Source organism: Mastomys coucha, unplaced genomic scaffold (assembly GCF_008632895.1).
Source record: "Mastomys coucha isolate ucsf_1 unplaced genomic scaffold, UCSF_Mcou_1 pScaffold22, whole genome shotgun sequence".
NCBI lineage: Eukaryota > Metazoa > Chordata > Mammalia > Rodentia > Muridae > Mastomys > Mastomys coucha.
In genome coordinates, this window is record NW_022196905.1 from 167,411,606 (window position 1) to 167,428,555 (window position 16,950).

Sequence of the window (16,950 nt, forward strand, 5' to 3'; positions counted from 1 at the left end):
GGGGGTGATGGAAAAGAGCTGGAAGGGGAGCATCCTGAAATGGGGTAGGAGTAGGGAACAGGAGGCGAGAGGCCAGGGGAGGGGGCGCTGGAGAGCGCTCTTGCACAGCATGTTCTTAATAGGATGCTCCTGCTTTTAAAACTACCACTTGCCTGGCTGTTTGCAGTTTTAGTTTCTCTTTTGTTTTTGAGACCGGGTCTCACCTATCCCAGGCTGGCCTCAAGTTCACTATGTAGCGAAGGGTGCATGGATCCCCTTGCTTCCACCTTCTCATTGCCTACACGTGCCACCAAACCCAGGCTTCCTGAATGTTGGGGATAGGACCCCAGGGCTTCAGAATGCTAAGGCCTATTGAGCTACAACCTTATCTCCTGCCTAAACTTCCAGAGAATGCCTCCCATGGAGCATCCCTTCCGCCTTCTCTCTCTCTCTCTCTCTCTCTCTCTCTCTCTCTCTCTCTCTCTCTCTCTCTCTCTCAGCATCTCTTCCATCTTCTCTCTCTCCCTCCCTCTCTCTCTTCTCTCTTTCTGTTTTATTTTCAGAGACAGGGTTTCTCTGTGTATCCTTGCTTGTCCTATACACCAGGCTGTCCTCAAACTCAAAGGTGCCACCTGCCTCTGCCACCCAGGTGCTGGGATTAAAGGTGTGCTCCACCACCACCTGGCTCCCTTACACATTTTCTCCAGCAATCTCATTCAAGTGCTTGAAAGTGAACACTATGTTATTTATTTATTTAATATAGTTTTCTAAGAAACTAAGCCTGAGATTTTAGATATAAAGACGCCATCCTCCTTGGGACCAGGAGCGCAGCTTAGTGGTAGAGTGTGTACTTGGCACACACCAGGCCCTGGGGTCCAGGCTCACGAAATAAAAATAATTTTTTAAAGATGTTATTCTGTGGACCTTGTTATTCAAGACAACCGCTCCCTGTTATGCTGACCCAACGGCTGCTCAACACTTCATTTCTTCTTAAACAAGGGTTGGCCTTGATACAGCAATTGGAGTAAGGAAGGCTGGCTACTTACAAGAATAAAGCACCAGGAGGTAAATCGAGTCAGGATGGATTTCGTGTGATCCTTGTAATACAACAGTATTTTTCCTGCCTGGGGACAAAAACAATATGACCAAGAGAATCACGTACGGTGAATTCTTGTTTCTATCTTCATCGACTTAACCATCCAGCACACGGAGTTATTTGCTAAGTACACATTCTAGACTCTGGGGCTATGAGGAGGAACGAAAACTGATCCCTGTACCCTGGTGGAGACTGAAGAGGAGCGTGGGACCAGTGACATAGAGGTGGACTCACATAGGTAGTGTTGGGGATACAAGTCGGAGAGCATCGAGCAGGCAGGACATTCCAGGTGATAGCACACGCAGAAACATGTTAAAGCACAAGAGTGCTACAGTAGGTTGAGAAGTGAAATAATGGGGTAGGCAGGGGGCTCAGCAGGTCTCCCTTAGATCAGGGGCTTTCTCCTAGAGGTTTTGGGGAGCCCAGGAAAGTTACCCCTTATCCTAGACACAACCTAAGTCACTTGGGAAAAGGTTCCCTCAATTGACAAACTGGTGAGATCACACGGTCTGTGGGGACTGTCTTGATTGCTAATTGATACAGGAGGGCGAGCCCACTGTGAGCAGCACCATCCCTGGGTCAGTGCTCCTAGAGCTCCCTGTGCATGAACCAGCAAGTGAGGCAGCAGGCGGCTCTCCTGCATAGCTTTTGCTTTAAGTTCCTGCTTGAGTACCGACCCTCACTTCCCCCAAAGAAGAGCTGTGACCTGTGAGTGAAACAACCCTTTCCTCCCCTGAATTGCTTTCCGACAGAGTGTTTTATCACAGCAACAGGATGGAAACTAAAAGTAACACCCATTTAGTTGACAAGACACTAGGTCAGATGAGCCTGGCTACAAAGTATCGGGTCTGGCGGCACTAATGGCAGCACACAGGACCAAAACAGAACTGGGTGCAGGGAGAACTTCAAGCCTCAGACAGGCACAAAACTCTCTGAACTAGAGTCAAACTTGGAAAGGATCAAAGGATATAGTGTTAATAATTTATAATAATAGCTGAAATGTACGAGTGCCGCCTGTGGGCTCGTTCTTGGGGTTTTGTATAAATTAACGTATTTCATCCTCGTAACACCCCTGAAATTAGACACACCAGGACGTCTACTTAGAAACACCCAGCCTGCACATGAGAGAGCTAGACACAAATCCACACAGTACAGCTGTGGGTCTGTACCTAAACTTTCCACATTAACCCAACTGCTCTAGCAGGCTGAGGTTTGCCTAGAGTGTGTATAAAGAGAAGGTGAATGTATAGAAAAACAGAGTCTACATACCACAGAAGTAGAGGAAGGGTGTCAACCCGTTAGTAGAAATTACTTAATCCTCAAACTGTACACATTTTCGATCTGTACCATTTAATGGGACCGCCACTAGCTATGTGTGGCCATTTAAATTTTAAATCAAACTAAAAATTGAGGTTCTTAGTCATACTTCAGCCACATCCTGTACTCCACAGATTCCTTGAAACGGCTGCCTGCATGGTCAGGATACTCTCGCCATCACAGAATAGTCTCGGGTCTGCTGTAGATGCCTTCCCACGCTCCAGTTTGTTCCCTCAAAGAATAAACTCAAATGCCAGTTGCCAAAAAAGACAACTTTGTGTAGAAAAATATCGACTGCTCTGAATCAAAACAGAAGTGCACATGAGGGACAACAAAAGTGACCAGATTTGATTTGGGACATAAGACGTGCATGCTCTAAAGCCACTTACATAGCTGGCTTTGAGTGGAAGCCTGTGTCTTTCCTAAGTTCATACAGGGAAAACTCAGCAGGTGACGGGGCTGCAAAGAGATCTGGTCCTTCTGGGACCTGTGTGGGTCTCTGCACTTATGAATGTATTTTATGATCTTACAAAGGGCTTGAGACAGCAAGTCCAGCATTTGCACCCTTGTAAGTACAGTGCTCATCCCTCCACAGGCTGCACGCTGGGAAGCAGAGATGGACCCCTGCCTGAAAAGGAACCTGTCAGCATTTTGAGCCAAGCCTGAGAAGCAAACATCTGCTGTTTCTGAGTTAGTCTTCACTGTTTGTTACAGCAACATAAACACAGAGAGACAAGTACAGAGGAAACAAATAGCATGGCAGACCTCTTCATGTTACCAAGGTTGATACACTCTGAAAACTCCACGTGGACTCTTTCATAGTGTCTGTTTTCATTTGTCTTGCTCTGTAACCCAGTCTAGTCTCAAACTCTTGGAGTCATCCTGCCTCAGCCTTCCAAGTGCAGGGATTAGAAATGTGGCCACTGTCAGGCATGGTGGCAAGTACCTTTGTTAGGGCTTGGGTAACTGTTACCTGTCTGAGCCTTCCATTTTGTACTGTTACTATGTTGTTTCTGCTATTACCAGGAAACTTTTTCATGTTTAAGTCGACTCCATATTCTGTTATGTCCTGTGCCCTTGGAAACCAATCACCACAGAAGTCAGTAGAAATGTTTTGTATAGTTCTCTACAATAAGCTTGGACCCAACCACCCAGCAGCACTTCCTGCACCTATGTATAAGCTTTTATTGTGTTTGCCTTTATGAGCTGCCCCTGGGATGGACCCCAACATGAGAGAGACACCTGCAGCAATAGAAAAACTATTTGGAATAAGACTGCCATTTTGAGTAGTGGTCTAGTAAAGTTTAAGTTCCCAGCATCTCCCTGGGAACTGGCACTCTTGGCAGAAAGCAACATGTATGTAGGTAACTGAAAACACTGTTAGACAAGTTCCATCTTGGTAGACAAGTTAGAACGTGAATCCTGGTAGAACAAGTTAGACAAGGCAAGTCCCTTGCCACAGTTGAATATCCCAATCAACGGAGGCAGGACAGGTGGACAACAAAGACATGTTCAAAAGGAAATCCCCTATCTCTAAATCCTGATTGGGTGATGAACACAGATGTTTGTGGATTTGGGGCTTAAAAACCTTGTAGAATCTTAATGTCATGGTTCAGTTCCTGAATCTGGACCACGGCCTTGGTCGATCAGTCCAGGGACAGATGCTCAATAAACTATCCCTGTCAGACTGAGATGGGTGTGGGGTGGTTTGTAAGGCAATTCTTGGACCCAAATACCTTTAATCCCAGCACTCAGGAGGCCAAGGCAGGCTTATCCCTGAGGAGTTCAAAGCCAGCCTGATCTACAAAACAAGTTTTAGGAAAGCCAAGGCTACCCAGAGAAATGATGTCTCAAAAGACAAAAGGAAGAAAGAAAAAGAAGCAAAACAGAAGCAAAGAGAGAGAGAGAGAAAGAGAGAGAGAGAAAGAGAGAGAGAGAGAGAGAGAGAGAGAGAGAGAGAGAGAGATAAAAACGTAGCCATTAGTAGAACTCATTATCCACAAACTGCTGGGCTAAAATAAACCCACAATAGTGAGAAGTTAGTCTCCAGAGCACAGGATCCAGCTAGTCTCTGCACTGCTGAGCTTCCCCACACTAGTTTACAGAATCTCCATCCTAAACAGAATTTACCAGACCTGTAGGGCAGCAGCCGGCCTCCTTCCACTACTTCATTACAGGGAGATGGCCGCTCGTTACACTGTTAGCAGTTGTCACAAACTGTCAGAAGGGTTATCCTGAGGACATGAACAGACAGATACCTGAACTCCTAAAAATGCCATCACAATGGAGTTGATCGTCCCTAAGACTCCTTCTGGGTCGTAGGCCACCTCTGTGCGATACAGCACCTTAAGGAAAAAGAACAAGAGGGTAGCAGTCACTTGCTGAATACAAAAAGAAATGCAAGACGGAATACAATTCCAGTAGTTGATGCTTCCTGGTTTCCTTCTCCCTCCCTCCCTTCTTTTTCATTTTCCTTTCTTTCTCTTCCTTCCTTCCTTCCTTCCTTTCTTTTTTGCATTTTTTTTTCTTTTTTTTTTTTGCTTTTACAGCAGAAATTCATGGGCAATTTACAGGCATCATAAGCAAAGGTAGCCCTGACTGGCTACATTAGCAAGTCTGACAATGAGTGTTAGACCACATTTAACCAAATTCAAAAGCAAACGCCTAACAGGACAGGGATTGGTGCTGCTTCTGATTAGCAAACCCCACTGCAGCATCAACAGCTCCTTCTTGGGCAATTAACATTCAAGAATCCATTTGAGAAGGGGCGGGCAGTGGAAGCCTGCACACTTAGCATGTAGGAGGCCCAAGTTTTAATCGCTAGCATGCAAACAGAACGAAACAAAAAACAATCAATTAAAATAAAAAAATGTATTTTTAATATAAAAATGAGACCAGAACTTTGGAAGTATATAGTGTATCAGCACCACCCAGAACCTCAACCCCCACAAGGCCTGAAACATTCGTCCCCAACCAACTATAAGAAATACTGCCAAATGGTCTCTGTCACGCACTTCACGCAGGGCCCTTGAGTAAAGAGAGGTACACACTATGAGCGTACAGCTCCCTGGGCCCTGAGCTGGATCCCACATCATAAAACAAAAGAAACAGAAGTGTGGGGTTTGATCTGCCTTCCTAAATCACTCCCCCTCCAGCAAGGACCATAAGGGACCCATGGCTCACCCAGTGCAGATCAGTTCCTGAATGCCACCTCAGAGGCACAGAGATTAAAACACAGTGCAGTTTAACACACCTGGCCCCTAGCTGTACCCCTCACAGGGATCCAGTGAGGATACTTCACGCACACATCCTGCACCAGAGTCTCTGTCTCAGAATCTGGGACTGGAAACTTAAAGAGCTAAATAAAGCTCCACTTGTTTTACGTGGTACATTTCATTCCGCAATAGGAAATGCCTTTACCTGCCAAGAGGCAGTGAACATCCAAGGCATGAATACAGCCAGCTTTCCAAATAAAAGTGATTTCTCACCACGTTTTCCTTAAATAATACAAAGCTAAGCCCCCTACCTCCCTACTTCCCAGTTCTCAGTAAAGGCAAGGCTCACGCACGGTGGGGGATGGGTGCTGGTACAGGTGGCTGTCTCCCAGAAGCAGGCGGTCGATGTAGCCAGCTGCTCCTCCAGTACAATGAGGATACTTCCCCAAGTCCCCTATCCCGCCAGGGCCAAGGTAGCCGCTAGGGAAGTAAAAAAGATGCTTAAATGATAGGACCGCTTAGCAGTGGCTGTCCATGCAGCAAGGTTCGAACAGCCTCACACACAAACACACAAAGACATAGACACACAAACAGGCCCCAGCAGCCCCAGCCCTGAACTTAGTGCTCTCTTGACCAGAGAGCGGCTCCCATCACTAGCACGCAGCTCGACTTTGTACTCAGAGTGATGCTGAGACTACACCACCTTCTCTCAATGGAAAGAGCGCCTCAAAGGACAATGAAGTGTGAAAGAGAATTCCTCTTCAGTGCTATAGACCTTACCTCTGACTCACAGAAAGGGGCTGTGTTGACTGGGGAGATCGCTCAGTCAGTAAAGGGTTTGCTCTGCAACCATGAGGACCTGAGTTTGAGCCCCAGAACCCATGTGAGAAAAAACAGAGAGAAAGATGGAGGCAGAGAGAAAGGGAGAGAGAGAGAGAGAGAGAGAGAGAGAGAGAGAGAGAGAGGGAGGGAGAGAAAGGGAAGGAGGGAGGGAGAGAGAGAGAGAGAGAGAGAGAGAGAGAGAGAGAGAGAGAGAGAGACTGTAATGGTTTGTATATGCTCAGCCCAGGGAATGGCACAATTAGAAGGTGTGTCCCTGTTGGAGTAGGTGTGTTACTGTGGACGTGGGCTTTAAGATTCTTATCCTAGCTGCCTGGAAGTCAGTCTTTTCCTAGCAGCCCTCAGATGAAGATGTAGAACTCTCAGCTCTTCCTGCACCATGCCTGCCTGGATGCTGCCATGCTCTTGCCTTGATGATACTGGACTAAGCCTCTGAACCTGGAAGCCAGCCCCAATTAAATGTTGTCCTTTATAAGAACTGCCTTGGTCATGGTGTCTGTTCACAGCAGTAAAATCCTAACTACGGCAGAGACACACAGAGAGAGTCAGAGAGACAGAGACAGAGAGAAACAGAGACAGAGGGGGGAGAGACACAGAGAGAGAGAGAGACAGAGAAAGAAAGCAAGCCAAGCCTGTACTGGGGCTGGAGAGATGGCTCAGTAGTTAAGAGCACTAGCCTTAGATTCCCAGAACCCACAAGGAGGCTCCAGTTCTAGGGGATGCAGCGCCTCCTTCTGGCCTCCACAGGCACTGCAAGCATATGGCATGCAGAGATACACGTCGGCAAAACACTCTTACACATAAGTATTATTAAAAAAAAAAAAAAAAAAAAAAAAAAAAGAGCCATGCATGGTGGTCCATATTTGTAATACCAGCAGGTGGATCCTTTGGACTCACTGGCCAACCTACCTGACATATTCTATGTCTCCAAAAAAGAAAAAAAGGAAAAAAAAAAAAAAAGGAATAAGGAATAACACCCGAGATTGTGAGTCTTCAGATGCACATGCACACATTGCACCCCCTCGCACACAAAGGGATTACCTGGCAAGGGGTCACTTACGTAGGGCACCCAGGGACAGGCAGAAAGAAAGTCAAAGCCAGCCAAATGCTTTCCAGCACCAGAATGATGAGCCACTGGGGCCAGCTGGAAGTGATGTCTCGGAGAGAGAAGCAGCTTCTCTCCTGGGTGAGAGGTGAGAATAGTAGTCACGAACAACCCGCAGGGAGTCGGGAACACCCAGGGGTCGTTTCTTCAGAGGTAGCATGAGGACCTCAATCCAACGCTCAGAACAAACACAAGAAGGCCAGTGTGTGTTGTGATCTCTGAGCTCACTGGCCAGCAAGCCTGGCCCACTCGGCTGTGCCCAGACCCAATCTCAACAAGAAAATGCGGATGGCACCCAAGGCTGTTATCATCAGCACGCACAAGAATACATGGAGATGTGTGCGCACACACACTGATCTAACAATTCGAGGCACAGTGGCACCTGAGAGGTGGAAGCAGATAAATTGGGATTTGAAAGTCAACCTCAGGGCTGGTGAGATGGCTCAGCAGGTTAAGAGCACTGACTGCTCTTTGAATCCCAGCAACCACATGGTGGCTCACAACCATCCGCAATGAGGTCTGACGCCCTCTTCCGGTGTGTCTAAAGACAGCTACAGTGTACTTACACATAATAATAAATAAATCTTTAAAAAGTCAACCTTCAGCAACATACTGAGTCTGAGGCTGGTCTGGGCTACACGAGGCCCTTGGGTTTCGTCCCTAGTACTGTATCAAGAGAGGGAAAAAACCTAAAGAGTACTGTGTGGTGAAGCATGCCTTTAATCCCAGCACTCAGGAGGCAGAGGCAAGTGGAACTCCGTGAGTTCAAGCCTAGCCTGGTCTACACAGTGAGATCCTGCCTTACTGTCTCAAAAAACAAACAAGAAGCAACTGACAGGAAAAAGCATTTCACTGACAGAAGTGCCATGGTACACTACACAGTCTAAGGATTCCAAAAGCTGTACCATGAATTGTCCTGTTGTTTAAAAGAGATGAGAGGGGAGGCGGATCAATAGGGGACTGTGGTTCATCCCAATGACCCCTGTAAAGCAGGGTCTCTAGGGCTCACTGGCTAGGCAGCCTTGCCTACCCAGAGTTCCAGGTCAGTGAGAGGCCTTAACTCAAAAGGAAGGTCAACAGCACTGAATAAATGACCCCCAGGGCAGTCCTCCAGCTATGCCCCCTCACCACGCCCTCCACAGATTCTCACCAAGGTACAACTGTCAGGCACAGGCTTCGAGAAGAAGAGCTCCAACACAGCAACCACAAAGTACGTCACTCCCAACCGCTGCAGGACACCAGGGATCCGCACCTTATCCCAAGACACTGCCAAAGACACAGGTCACCTGAGGCTAAGCCGGCAGGATGCATCTTACCCCAAGACAGTCTCCTGAAGGAGAGACATTCTCTCTATCACTTGTAAGTAAATTACCGCATGTGGCTTGAGGACAAGGTGGCCTCTTCACACAAGCAGTTGGCCAGCTTCACTCAGGTAGGGGTAAAAAGCCAGGACTCCCCGTGGCATGGACTCCTGCCCTGGCCCTTTCCCATTAGGAATATGTATATAACCCTCCTGTCCGCCAGAAACGTGCAGACCAAACTCAAACCACTGCTGTATTACAGAAGGGAACACTGCTATAGCAAACCTGTAGTGGCTTCCCCAAGGTTGAGAACAGCGCTTCACGTGGTGTCCATCAAAATGATTTCTCTCTAAGCCAGTGGGTCTCAGCCTAAGGATCACAACCCCTTTGGGGGTCAAACAACCCTTTCATGGGGGTCACCTAAGACTATCTCAATACCAGATATTTGCATTACAATTCGTAACAGCAGCAAAATTACAGCCACGAAGTAGCAGTGAAAGTAATTGTATGGTTGGATGTCATCATGACTTGAGGAACAGGAGTAAAGGGGTGCAGCTTTAGGAAGGCTAAGAACCACTAGCTTAAGCTCTTAGGCCTCTAATAAAGGCACTTACTGCCTGAGGCTGGATTTGGCTCCTGTGTAAGCATCTATTCTCCTTTGCCAAAGACAAGACAAGCCCCCCAGGATGGTGACTGCTGCCTTCCCTGTCTGCCGCTGGGACAATGTGAGGAGCTCCTGGCCTCTGCTTACCACTGAGGCACTGAGGAGCACAGAGGCGAAGACTAAGTCTCTCTCCCAGTAGCACAGCTGGCACACAGGTTAGGACAGATTCTTAAACTAACAGCAAACTCTGGTGGTCCATGGAACCGGAAGGGCCAGGAGACAGAGCATGAGAACAGTGACCTGGTCTCCTTCTCCTCTGTCCCTCAACATGGACATGACCCAGAAACAGAACTTCAACCTCACTCAGCCTGACCTTTATGTCACAGGAATTGGGGTAGTCACAACAGTGCCTCCCAGTACTAAAATGCCAAGCTAAGTACAATAGTAGCCAATGATAGACAAACAGTAAGGAGGCTCTTCTGATAATTGATCTGCTGGGAGGGACTGAGTCGGAAGATGAGGACTTGTGGGGCTCAGTGGCAAAACATTTGCTGAGCATGTGCAGGGGTCTGGGTTTGATCCCAAACACTGGGGAAACACACGCACACGCACACATGCACGCATGCACACACATCCGCGCACACGCATGCGCTCACACACACATACCCCAAGTCTTTTCCATAGTTCAACCTGACCATATGCTAACAATGGGGCAGAGATACTTACATGGACCAAGGCAATAATTGGGGTTGACTATGATAATTCCTATACAGATTAGCAGGAAACTTCTCCATGCAATTTTTCCCAGCAGTTTGAGTTTTGAACATCCTCGTTGTAGGAGAGAAGTCATTGACAGGAAAATTGAAGTTCCCATAATAAATACAAACCTAAAAAGAAAGGCTATTGGTAGGTGGCCACTTCTAATATTTATACATGTATCCTCAATATCTTATAATACAGGAGGGAGATGACACACTATCTGTCCACTGTAGCCACTTCACAAGTGTCAGGCTCATAATACTTAACACAAACACAGCCCTGTTGGCTGGGAGTTTTGACAGAGTCCTGTGGTAGGAGGAAAACTGGCTCACGGTTGGTGGGACTCCAAAGGAAAGCCTTCCAAGCAGCTGTCGGAGAGGAAGGCTGTGGATGCTGGGCTGCAAGGGGCTTATGCTAGCATGCGAAGCTCTTCAGGAAGAAAACATCCCATCTCTTAGAAGCTCATCCCTTCTCCTGGAAGAAAAAGTCCCTCTTTCCCTCTTTCCTCCCCCTCCCCATCTATAGGAGTCACACACATTTCTCTTTCCTTTCTTTAAATTCAAAGTCTCCCTGAAAAAGCAAAATTGAACGTGAGCTGTCCACAGGTTTGCATGTTCCCTAACTGGGAACCAAAACTCAAATACAGAAACCTAAGGATTCTATTTGTCCCATTTGGTAATGTTTTAGGAGATCATGGGATCTTTTGGAAACAGGGGACAACTTGTCCATCACGAGGCTAAAAGGTGGGGCTAGAGGACTGGGGCAGCCCCTATTCCTGCCTGGAGACACTGCTTCCGGTCCTGCTTGTGAGCAAGCTGCCCCCTGCTCTACCACTGCTACACACCCTGAGCTGAATTAACTCCTTCCCCTAACTCCCCTCCACGAGATATTTTGTCCCAGAGAAGAGAAAGTAACAGACACACCACAGTGTGTCTTCCTAGTTACTGGCTAGGGATTAGGGAAGCGTGGCTTGCTCTGGCTGCCTCCCAGCACCTCTGGCTTCCCTTCCAGGGTCAGCACTCACAGGAGCTGTGCAGACAGCAAGCTGAAGTCACTACCAGATCTTGGGCAAACAATAAGTGCCCTATCCAAATCCCTCTCAAAAAGACAGACATCTCCCTCGAACCTTGACCTATGGTAGTAATAAAACACCAGAGTCCCAGCATATGAACACGGTTCCGGAACTGTCTCCGGTGATGGAGTACCAAAGTTGCTCAGAGCATCAGAGTGAACTCAGTGCCTCAGATGGGAAATATGCCTTGACAAGACTAAGAATCCACGAGCGGAGAGTAGACACACTCTCTGCTGTCTCATTTATACCTCTCATTTCCTGCTACATATATATCCATATTCACAGAGGCCAATTTACTGTACCTGTTTTTAAGAGATATGATTTATACATATTTAGGAGATTGATGGAACTTGACTATAAATTCAGAACTTGTGATAGAATTTCAGCATCAAGTAGAGGATATCTGTTCTCACGAGATGTTCCCTATGAAACCCTTCACCTTTGGGGCTGAGACTACAGTTTGGTGGCAGAGTACATGCTCAGTATGCACAAGGTCTTAGTTTCAATCTCATGCAGACACAGAGATATCAAATATCTTTTATGTATGCATGCGTAAACGTGATGTCAATTGTATGAACTGCCCAGTAACACAACTTGCGGTAGGGCTTCACAACAGTCAGTGCTGGCTCATGATCTAGAAATGGTCACAGAGAGAGATGGCAGCCTTTCACAGACAAAGGGCAGGAGATGTGTAGAAGGCAGATGACAGGCTGTGCCAATGCAATATTGTGAAATACCTCTGACATCCGAAGAGACTGGAATTTCTGCTGAACCTCACAGCCAGGGTTACTAATACACCCTGACGTCACTTACGACTGCTATTCTACTGTGTGCGCAGCCTGCTTGACTCATCGGCCTTTAAGAGCACAATATGAATCTTCCTCACTTTCCTTGGATTTCCCATGTCATCAACTGTACCACCTAAGCTAATGCATAGTTTTAATCTAAAGTTACTATTCTTCCACTCCCTTGGCCCAGATAATGCATGTGCATCATTTGCCAAAAGCAGCAGATACAGAAGTTGAGATCCACTTCCAGAAATCTACCATAAATGTTGAAAGCACCAGTTTGATAGATATTGGTGGGTAAACAATACTGTTTGTTGTCTAGATCAGTTGGAATTAGTTGGAGCTAGTGACTTAATCTCTTGGAAAATTCTGTTAAAGATTCTGTAAAGTGTCCCCTCCCTTCCCCATTGGTGCTTTCTGTGCTGTTCAATAAATGCAGAGAAAAGCCCCTTGTTAGAGTGGCACACAGCACACGCAGAGAGAAATGCAACCATACAACAGACAGACAAGGAGATGGAAGGTATGGAGCACTGAGGTAGACTTCAAGTCTGGACTTCAGGGGAAGGGTTTTATCTCCTTCTGTTAGTCAATATCAATGCACTATGGGTGACCGGTGTTAATCACTAATGTGTTTAACCCTTACAATAGGTCAGCTCACCATGGGAAGACGAGGTCAGCCACAGTCAGTCCTGGAAAACAACACAAGAACAGACAGTAAGAAAGAGGACTCTAGAATATAAATACTTAACAGTTCCAAATGTGTACGTTTCGCTGCATATTTAGACAGAGTACAACACACAGACAGGAGCCCCTACGTAGTCACTGTGCCTGATCGGGTTGGGGGAGGTTTCTGACCATAAACCGTTCATGAAGGCTAAAACTAGAGATCTGTGGACAAGTTTGTGACCTTCTAGAAATACTAATCAAAACCTATTCTCTCCTTCCATCAGATACTCCATATCTTCTACCAGAATATCCAACATGGAACATAACTGAAAATATTCAGCCACACAAGAGAGACTCTGGTGTTTAGGTATGAATGGGAGGTAGAACTCCTGCTTTAATTTTTCTGTTATTAATTAATTAACTTATAGGTGGGGAGGTATGGGTAGAGGTTAGAGGACAACTTGCAGGAGTCACTTTCACAGTGTGGATCTCCGGGATTGAACTCAGGCTGTCAGGCTTGGCGGCCAACACCTTCATCTGCTGAGCCATTTTGCAGGCTGATGAATCTTGTTTTACACTTGGCCCCAGCCAAGAGGTCAAGAAGCAATAACTCTTGTTTTAGATAAATACTTAACAAGAGCTCATATTCTACTAGCATCTGGACTGCAGGTCTGAGTATTGAGTTGTACCAGCTACAGACTCCATCATCAATACATGGAACCTGGTGCCAGTGGTCAAAGTCTCTTCTAGAGACTTCTGCAGGTCTGGTCTGGTTAGGATAAAGACAACTAAAATTCCTCAAAAGTCCATGTCTGTATTCTATTTTCCTGGTTCTAAAACAGCCACTGTGTAGCCAACTACCCACCCAGACGCATAGCTATGACTGAGGGCCACTCAGTCTAACCTTCCTGAATGGCACCCCAAGAAAGACTGTGAGTCTCAAGAAGGTAGACTCCCCTATAATATCGTAGCTCTACTAGACTGTACCAATGATCATGTAAAACCAGGTCTTTACATGCCCTGTGGAGACCTGCAGTCTCACAACAGAAAAATCCAGAGATGCCGTGTTTCTACGGAGAGTCACTCTAGATCCTCAACCAAACCAAAGGGCCCCCGAGTAAGGCCAGGGTGGTTCTAAGCAGGCGGGGAGGGCGCTGGTGGAGTGGCCACAAGGGATGCCAAATTTCCCACTGATCTACAGTTCTCTGGGGATAGGGCTAGGATATTATAAGCATAGCTACCTACAGGAAGTGTCTTACCATTCCAACTTGAATGTTTGAAGTACCAATACTTTCCTCCTCCATAATTAACGAAGACCATGAGGATGAGAGCCAGCCTATAAGGCAAACAAGGGGGGGGCGGTAATGACGGCCATCAAGTACAGACACACATCAGACAAGGTGCGTAACATGATAATGTGACTCTACAGAGCAGATAATGACACAAGTCGAAAATTTTCAAGTGAGGTATGATTACCTGGTGCTCACCACGAGGGGACACATCACCACGAGGGGACACGACATGATGTTCTTCTGCTTACATTTTTATCTAACTTAATATGTCAAGATAATTTTATACTTGGGCTGGTAAGATGGCTTAGCTGGTAAAGGCACTTAAATGTAAGCCTGAAGACCCCAGCTGACATGGTAGAAGGGGAGAATTCACTCCTGTAAGCCATCCTTCCAACTCCACAGGAGCACCATGTCTAGGAAAACGCAACTAGCACTCATGAGTGTACACACACACACACACTCACACACTCACACACACTCACACACACTCACATACACACTCACACACACACACTCACACACACACTCACACACACTCACACACACTCACACACACTCACACACACACTCATACACACACTCACACACACACACTCACACACACACACTCACACACACTCTCACACACACACACACACTCACACACACACTCACACACACACACTCACACACACTCTCACACACACACACACTCACACACACACACACACACACACACTCACACACACGGCCATTTTAAAGAAAATTTCATACTACGCTACTGAATTTTATGTTCTGAAAACAAAGTTACATGTTTCCAGTAACACAACTTTGTGTTAATTATTTTAGATGTCTCAGGTTTACTGTCATAGAATCATGATACTCACACAACTGAGGATTCAAAGCTCGAGTCTTGCTGTCTCACTAGGCACTACATACTTAGGTATGTAACATTAGTTTCTGTTCACCTATGAACTTCTTATCTCCACGTGCCAATGGTGACAGGAAAGAAAAAGATACAGTAAAATGGCTTCTGAGCAGGCTATTGTTGGCTGCTAACCTGAGAAGGATCGCTTGGCATGCTGAGGTCTAACCTGCTGTGCTTACGCAGTGACCCATCTACAACAGCAGCTTGTCTCTCCCGCTTAGCAACTGAGTGGCTGAGAAAGTTATTTAACTCGGCGGCTCTATTTTTCCATCCGTGACACACTCCCATTAAAAGCACATTTCATAGTATTTCTTTTTTGTTGTTGTTGTTTTGTTTTGTTTTGTTTGAGACAGGGTTTCTCTGTATAGCCCTAGCTGTCCTGGAACTCACTCTGTAGACCATGCTGGCCTCAAACTCAGAAATTCGCCTGCCTCTGCCTCTGCCTCTGCCTCCCAAGTGCTGGGATTAAAGGCATGCGCCACTACTGCCCGGCTCCATAGTATTTCTAAGTGTTCAAATAAGACATGTTAGAGGTGCACTGGCTTGGGGAACTACAATGTTGTTATCAGTTCTGTAAGCTATGATAGACATCACCTGCAACCAGAAATGCACTAACAGGCCAAGTGTGTCCATGGAGCCAAGGTGGAAAATGTCAGCTCACAGAAAAGACGCAGGAAGTGGCCCAGTGGGGAAGCAGTGGTTACTTACCATGTGTGGAGCCTAGCTTTAAATCCCAGAATGCCTCGCTTCTATCCCCCAAAAGACAAAATGTAAGATTAAGTTTTCAAACTGTACTGTGGGAACTTAGCCATTACATTAGTTAAACTCAGTGGGAGACCGGCTCCCAGAACCTAGAAACAATGGGAGACCAGCAGCTAGCTCCCAGAACCCAGAAACAAGGAGACCAGGACGACCTGGCAGAGAGAAGGTAACAAATGACTGCCCCTGAGCCCTGAGAGCCAGCACCAATCAGAAACCACCCTGTTCCTTCCCCTTACCCCAGTCTTCCCTTTTGCCCCAGCAACTGCACAGGAATGAAAAGCTGCCTAAGACCTTGCTCGGGGCCAGACTCCTCTACCCCTGCGAGGGATATGAGTCTCGCCCCAGCTAGCTGGAATAAAAAGCCTCTTGCAGATTGCATCAAGTCTGTGTCTTGGTGGTGTGGGGTTGTCGCTCCCCAGATTTGAGTGTGGGGGGGTCCCTCCGGGAATCTCACAAAAACACAAGACAAAAACAAACAAACAAACATTCCTCACAGGCACATTAATATCCTGCCTAAAATAACTTTCAGGTCGTGCATGTGAGGTACATGTGAGAAATCTAAGTTTGTGTTTAGACCTGGGTTCCACCCACAAGCTTTGTGGTTAACAGTACTCTGAAATCTGAAACACTTCTGGTTCCAAGGGTTTTAGATAGCGGTGGCTTACCCAAGCACCTGAACTGGCTCCCACAAAGCCAAAGGGGGGCACTCAAGACTCCCGACGCTGGGGGGGAACTGCAGGGTTCTCTCAGATGGAACGACAGACACTACCATGTTTTATCTTGGCTAATGGAGAATCTGCTTTGTCAGATTGTGGCCTTCACCCTTCTACCAGAAGTATAGCGTGACAAGCCACGCCCATGACTGTGGAGCCGCTGTCGCTGTCGGAGAGCTGTAATCTCAGGGGTTCTGGCAGCAGAGGGAGAAAGTGGGCCTTCCCCACGCAGACTCCACTGTGAGCTGGCGTCCCTGCCAAGCTGCTGCTTGCTAGTCTCAGTGAACCAGAGTGTCCCGAACATGGCCACTTGCCAGACCACTAAACTATCCGCTATACTAGTGGAAACTAGTTCTGGCTGTGTTCCCCCCACTTCTCTCTCAACACCATGCCAATCTTGCCTTTTGTTTTACTCTTTTTTTTTCTTGCTTTTTGTGGTGTTGGGGGAATGACCTCAGCGACATACACAAGCTAGGCCGACATATACAAGCTAGGCCGACACACACAAGCTAGGCCGACACACACAAGCTAGGC

The 16,950-nt window shown here is 46.8% G+C and overlaps 1 protein-coding gene across 4 annotated transcripts in view; it reads right to left on the bottom strand.

The window, feature by feature from the left end:
* The window catches only part of Hgsnat (heparan-alpha-glucosaminide N-acetyltransferase), a 33,344-nt gene that overhangs the window by 2,482 nt on the left and 13,912 nt on the right, over nucleotides 1-16,950 (bottom strand). For all 4 annotated transcript variants that reach the window (XM_031339404.1, XM_031339405.1, XM_031339406.1 and 1 more), the window contains exons 8-15: nucleotides 14,002-14,078; nucleotides 12,735-12,765; nucleotides 10,184-10,344; nucleotides 8,703-8,818; nucleotides 7,508-7,629; nucleotides 5,961-6,087; nucleotides 4,651-4,737; nucleotides 1,026-1,103 (exon numbers count right to left, since the gene is read on the bottom strand). In XM_031339404.1, the coding sequence (XP_031195264.1) occupies nucleotides 1,026-1,103; nucleotides 4,651-4,737; nucleotides 5,961-6,087; nucleotides 7,508-7,629; nucleotides 8,703-8,818; nucleotides 10,184-10,344; nucleotides 12,735-12,765; nucleotides 14,002-14,078 (799 nt within the window). The remainder of the gene's footprint in view (nucleotides 1-1,025; nucleotides 1,104-4,650; nucleotides 4,738-5,960; nucleotides 6,088-7,507; nucleotides 7,630-8,702; nucleotides 8,819-10,183; nucleotides 10,345-12,734; nucleotides 12,766-14,001; nucleotides 14,079-16,950) is intronic.